The sequence below is a fragment of the Bison bison genome, unplaced genomic scaffold, assembly GCF_000754665.1.
Source record: "Bison bison bison isolate TAMUID 2011002044 unplaced genomic scaffold, Bison_UMD1.0 scf7180017864472, whole genome shotgun sequence".
NCBI classification, from domain to species: domain Eukaryota; kingdom Metazoa; phylum Chordata; class Mammalia; order Artiodactyla; family Bovidae; genus Bison; species Bison bison.
In genome coordinates, this window is record NW_011495033.1 from 4,169,052 (window position 1) to 4,175,110 (window position 6,059).

A 6,059-nucleotide genomic window follows, 5' to 3' on the forward strand; every position below is an offset into this window, starting at 1 on the left:
TGTAAGCTATTTTTGCTGAAGCACCCTCTCGTTTTTAAAAAATTAAATCTCAGGGATGTACTGGGAGCTGCAATGTAAAAATGATAGAAATTAATCTGCTTTGGTTCAAGTGAAAGAATGGAGCCAAAGCCCAATCCATGTCCCCTGTGCGAGCTTAATGCATACTTAGTGAATGAATGGATGAATGAAAACAATCCATCTTCTTATACTAGTCAGACAACACTCACAATGTTGTCTGTTTATGAGGTAGCAACGCAGAGATTGAAATCCCAGTTGTCATTTAATGACTCTGATAACCTTAGAAAATGTATTTAAATCTTAGTTTCATCATCTGTAAAATTAATACCTATGATAGAAATGTTATCTTTAATTCAGATAGTGGTTACACAGGGGTAGGCATTCGAAACTGTTCAAACTGGTCACTTTTAAAGTATACCTCTTTTATTCTTTAAAAGCTTTAAAAGCTGACTTAAAAAATTAACACCCATTGCACAAAATGGATGTAGAGAGGGAATAGTATCTATTTAAAACTTAATCAGGGGCTTCCTTGGTGGCACAGTGAAGAATTTGCCTGCCAATGCAGGGAACACAGATTCCATCCCTGTTCTGGGAAGATTCCCCACTCCTCGGAGCAACTAAGCCTTTGCACCTTAAGACACAACTACCGAGCCTGTGTGCCGCAACTACTGAACCTGTGCACGCGAGAGCCTGTGCTTGGCAACAGGAGGAGTCACCATGATGAGAAAGCTGAGCCTCGCAAGGAAGAATAGCCAGCTCACCGCAACTGAGCTAGAGAAAATCCGCGGGCAGCAGGGAAGACCCAGCACAGCCAAAAATAAAATTTAAAAAACTTAATCAGGACCTGGTCTATGGCAATTGATGATAAACATTAGCTATATAGTAAATTAGTAAATTAAATAAATTAATAAATCAAGAGGGCTACTAGAACCCTAGACTTCACCCTGACTTCCCTAAAGCACCCACACTTTGTAAGCTGTCGGCTAATAGGATAAGCCCCTTGCCTTCCCACCCACATTCCCTGTATGCAGCCCCCAGGTGGGTCTTACCTCCACACTTGCTCACACTGCTCCCTCCACCTGGACCACTTTTCCTGCTACCACCATCCCTTCCCCCACCCCCAATACAGCCTGCAAGACCTGGGCAGCCCACCCCAGCTCTCCACAGCCCAGGCCTGAGCGCACAGGGTAGCTGGTGCTTCCTCTAGGTTCCCACTGGAGTCCTGGACATGCTACCTGCTGCCCTCATGTGCTTGTTTATAGATCTGCCTTCCTTCCACCCTCCTACCCACCTCAGACTGGGAACTTGGTTTTTTTTTTTCACAGTAATCACTCATTTGCATTTAAACAATTGTATCACCCAATCAGTTAGCTCTTAATACTATAGATTTTAGAGTAGAAAAATCATACTGTATACTTCTTGTGTCAAGCTTGTGTTGATTATGTTTATGAGATTTGTATACACTGTGGGTGGAGTTCAGTATTTCCTTCATATGCAGATACCACCAGTGATGGTCATTCAGGTTGTTTCTAGTCTGGGGCTATGAGAAACACAACTGTTTAGATGGGGAACTTCTTGAGGGCAAGAACCCTAGAATTCACTCTGACTTCCCTAAAGCACCCACACTTTGTAAGCTGTCGGCTAATAGGATAAGCCCCTTGCCTTCCCACCCACATCCCCATGTTAGTCACTCAGCTGAGTCCATTTTTTGCAACCCCGTGGACTGTAGCCCACCAGGCTCCTCTGTCCATGGAATTCTCCAGGCAAGAATACTGCAGTGGGTAGCCAGTCCCTTTTCCAGGGGATATTCCCGATTCAGGGATCAAACCCAGGTCTCCTACGTTGCAGGTATATTCTTTACCCCGTGAGCCACCAGGGAAGCCAAAGTGCAACATACTCATCTTTGCATCCTCAGAGCCCATGTGGCACAGCCTACATGCTCAGTCCATCAACCCACAGTGAGGCTCCAAGTCCCCACAGTGCGTCTCCCTTCATCACTCCAGGGCTGGCGCTGGGGCCGAAGCTGGGGCAGGGGTGGGGGCCCAGGTGGGCGGGCTCACCTCTGGCGGCCGTGAGGATGCGGGCGCGGTGCACGCCCAGGCAGATGCCACAGTCCTCCAGGAGCTGCTGCTCGGACACGCGGTGCAGCAGCGAGCGGTCCAGGCCGCAGCTGACCAGGCCGTAGGTGTATTGGCGGAAGCGCGGGTCCAGGCTGCCCAGCCAGTCAGCCAAGTTGCTGCGGTCGCACGTTGCGTAGTTGGCGAAGGTCTTGAGCTCCGTGAGCTCCCGGAGGAACCTGAACCCAGGGGAGGAAAGGATGCTGAGGTCTTGACTGGGGAGCGAAGGGGGTGTAAAAACTAGCGGGCTAGGGGCTCTGTACCTCTTGCGGATGATGCCCGACTTCATGCCCAGGTCGGTCTGGAGTTCCTCGTCGGTGAGCCGCAGAAGCAGGTCTCCATCTACTTGCTGCTCCTGGAGGAGGGGTCAGATGTGAGGAGAGACCCCTCTCCTCAGCCTGTGGACCCCACCCAGCATAAGATCATGGGGAGGGAGCTGGAGATGGCGCTGGGAGGTGGATGGGACCCAGATGAGAACCGTAAGACTCGGAAAATGGCTGAGTACAGGCTCCCCACCCCGAGAAGGCCACCCCGGGTGCCTCAGGCGAGCGGTGCCGGGATGGGGCGCTGTCGCCTGTGTGCAGGGCGCCCCTAGAGGCCACGCGGCCCTCGGGGATGCGCTTGCTCCGACTGCCAGCCGGCGACCCCGTGCGGCTCTACCCGGAAATTCTCGCAGTACTGGGAGAAGCCGATCTGCTGCAGCCACGTCTGGACCTCGGCTTCCTTCCAGCTGGGCACGCTGGGCAGGATGCGCCGCGGCACCTCCTCGCCCAGCAGGCGCAGCGCGCGCTTGGCCAGCGCCGATGTGGTGCCATTAGTGGAGTAGGAGACGAGGCGTTTCAGGCTCTGGATGGCACCTATGTCGCTGAATACCTGGGGAAAGTGTGGGGAGAGGAGGTCTTGGATGCACCAAATCACCAGCCGCCCGGAACATGCCTGGTCCCTCCCCTCCCCTCTTCTCCCTGCTGTAACCACACTGTCTCCCCTTGCCCTGCCTTCACCCAATAAATCACTGAGTGTTGTGGATTTCCCCTCCTGTTGTTCAGTAGCCCAATCACGTCTGACTCTGCGACCCCATGGACAGCAGCACACCAGGCGTCCCTGGCCATCTCCCGGTTTGCCCAAGTTCATGTCCATTACATCGATGCCGCCATCCAGCCATCATGTCCTCTGACGCCCTCTTCGCCGTCTGCCCTCAATCTTTCCCAGCATCAGGGACTTTTCCAATGAGTCAGCTGTTCTCATCAGATGATCCCCTCATCTCTTCTCCCCACTGAAACCACACAGTCTCCCTTTGCCTTGCCTTCATCCAATAAATCACTGAGTACTGTGAACTCCCCCTTCTGAAGCTCCCTCAGCTATTCACCAGGTCCCTCTCATGTCTCCCCTCTACAACTGCTGCTGCCCTGGGAGAAAGCCTAGATCTCAGTATGGCTGCCAGCTTGGGCACCAGGCAGCCCTCGCCCACCAATCCCTCCTCCTCCCATCCCCTTTCACCAAACCACCCACCTGTACAGGCTCTCCCTCCTCTGGGCCTCAGTTGTGCTATTTCCAGACCCTTCGTTTTTCCAGCCTGCTTGTGGGAATCCTACTGATCTATTGGATCCAAATTGATTGGCACCTCCGCCATGCAGCCTGCTTTGATTCCCTCACAGCTGGGCCCATACCTCCAATGAGACCTTGTGCCACACTCTGAATGCCATTGTTGTTGACTGATAGTGCAACTTCCACTGGACTGGAAGCTGAGGTCATGTCTTAATCTTCCCTGGGGTCCCATAATTGGCACACTGCAGGGCACTCACTGTGTCTTTATTAGACGGTTCTCACTTGGCCTTGCTGGGAAAGAGGTGCCAGAGTTGGTGGTCATGGCTTTTGCCCAGACCCCCTCCTTGGGGTCCTCACTCTGTGCTTCCCTTTAAATCTCTCCTCCCAAAGCAGAATGGCCTGCTTTGTATCACCAGTCCTCCCACGGCCCCACTCTGGGGTGCAGAGAGGAGAATCAAAAGCTCCTAGAACACCAGACCTTGGAAGAGGCCTCAGAGACCCCTAACACAATGGTCTCTTCTGGATCTATGGGAACACACACAATGGGTGACAATCACCTGTGAGACACATTCCTCTGATGTCGCCTGTCCAGCCCCAGATGACCACTGTCATACAGACAGAGTCTGTCCATGCAATGTGCACCATTCTCTGTGCACCAGAGGTCACTAACCCCCAAACCTCCAGAGGAATACAAAGGAAGGAGAGTGACGTTATGTGAAAGTAAAAGTCGCTCAGTCGTGTCCAACTCTGCGACCCAATGGGCTGTAGCCCGCCAGGCTCCTCCATCCATGGGATTTTCCAGGCAAGAATACTGGAATGGGTTGCCATTTCCCTCCCCAGGGGATCTTCCTGACCCAGGGATCAAACCTGGGTCTCCTGCATTGCAGGCAGACTCTTTACCTTCTGTAATATTTAAAAAACAAATCCTAAAAACTTTTGATAATTTAACTATTAGTAGTCTCACATCCAGGGTAAAAACAGCTGCTGTGGTCTACTCCTTCAATTTTCCAGAGGACAAAAATGAGACATATAAAGGCCCAAGACTTCCCTGCAGTCAAGTGGTTAAGATTCCAGGCTTCCACTGCAGGGATGCAGGTTCAATCCTTGGTCAGGGAAGTGCTGCTTGCCATGAGTTTTAGCCAAACTTTAAAAAGGCCCAGAGAGGGGAAGCCAGGTACCCAAGGTCACACAGCAAGTTAAAGTAGAGGGCAAAGGCTATGGATCCAGCCCTGAGACTGGGAACCCCTTGGCACTCAGGTGGAGTTATCTGGCTGACACACAGATGTCCTGCCCCAAAACTGTGTCTCTATACTTCAACTCCTTCCTAAACTCCAGAGCCAAATGACAAAATGGCCCTCTGGAGTGCCCCAGCTGGTCATTTCTGAGGCACTTCAAACTCCAGGTGTCCCAATGAATTCACTTTCTGCCTACCCCCAACCTGTCTCCCTGAGTTCACCTTATTTCAGTACCGGGTGCCATCACCCACTGAGTAGGCTGTGTCCCAAGCCAGGAGCCAACCTCAGATCCTTCCTCTTCTTCACCCAGCCACCCAGCAAGTCTTAATTCTATCTCTTCAGTACCTCTGGACGGAGAAGGCAATGGCAACCTACTCCAGTACTCTTGCCTGGAAAATCCCATGGATGGAGGAGCCTGGTGGGCTGCAGTCCATGGGGTCGCGAAGAATCAGACACAACTGAGCGACTTCACTTTCACTTTTCACTTTCATGCATTGGAGAAGGAAATGGCAACCCACTCCAGTGTTCTTGCCTGGAGAATCCCACGGATGGGGGAGCCTGGTGGGCTGCCATCTATGGGGTTGCACAGGGTTGGACACGACTGAAGTGACTTAGCAGCAGCAGCAGTACTTCTGGAATCTGTCTGCTTTCTCTGCCTCTGCTATTATGCCCCAGACCTGCACCATCCCAACTGCCTCCTGCCATGGCCTATCTGACCCCCTGGCCTCCAGCCTCACCCATGGCAACACCAACTCCTTGCAGCTGTCAGGAAGGTCTTTGTCAAACGCTGGTGTCCTCCGTGTAAAACTTTGGTCTTGCCTTCAAGGCCACAATGACTAGTCTCTAATCTTTCTCCTTATTTCACCTAACCCTTATGTATACTTCAAGTCCCAGTTTAATGTCATTTCTTCCAGGAAGCCTTCCCAGATTCTGTCTAATCCCCCATCCCTACTCCACCCTTCACCTGCACCCACCTTGGTCTTGCCCTGCAGACTCTTGATGGCTGCCTCCGCACAGAGATAGAAAGCCCCGATGCACTGCGCCTCCAAGCGCGAAGAGTCGAGCAGTGGCACCAGACGCTGCAGGTCGTCAGGGGCGCGGCCCTGGCTGGTGTCACTGGCATCCACCATGCAGCGGGCGAAGC

General features: G+C 52.4%; 1 protein-coding gene across 1 annotated transcript in view; it reads right to left on the reverse strand.

The window, feature by feature from the left end:
• Positions 1–6,059, reverse strand: part of SARM1 (sterile alpha and TIR motif containing 1) — a 26,138-nt gene that overhangs the window by 11,955 nt on the left and 8,124 nt on the right. Inside the window, exons 5-8 of the mRNA XM_010861691.1 lie at positions 5,890–6,059; positions 2,796–3,008; positions 2,399–2,490; positions 2,079–2,314 (exon numbers count right to left, since the gene is read on the reverse strand). The exon at positions 5,890–6,059 is cut by the window's right edge and continues 2 nt beyond it. Coding sequence (XP_010859993.1) covers positions 2,079–2,314; positions 2,399–2,490; positions 2,796–3,008; positions 5,890–6,059 — 711 coding nt within the window. The remainder of the gene's footprint in view (positions 1–2,078; positions 2,315–2,398; positions 2,491–2,795; positions 3,009–5,889) is intronic.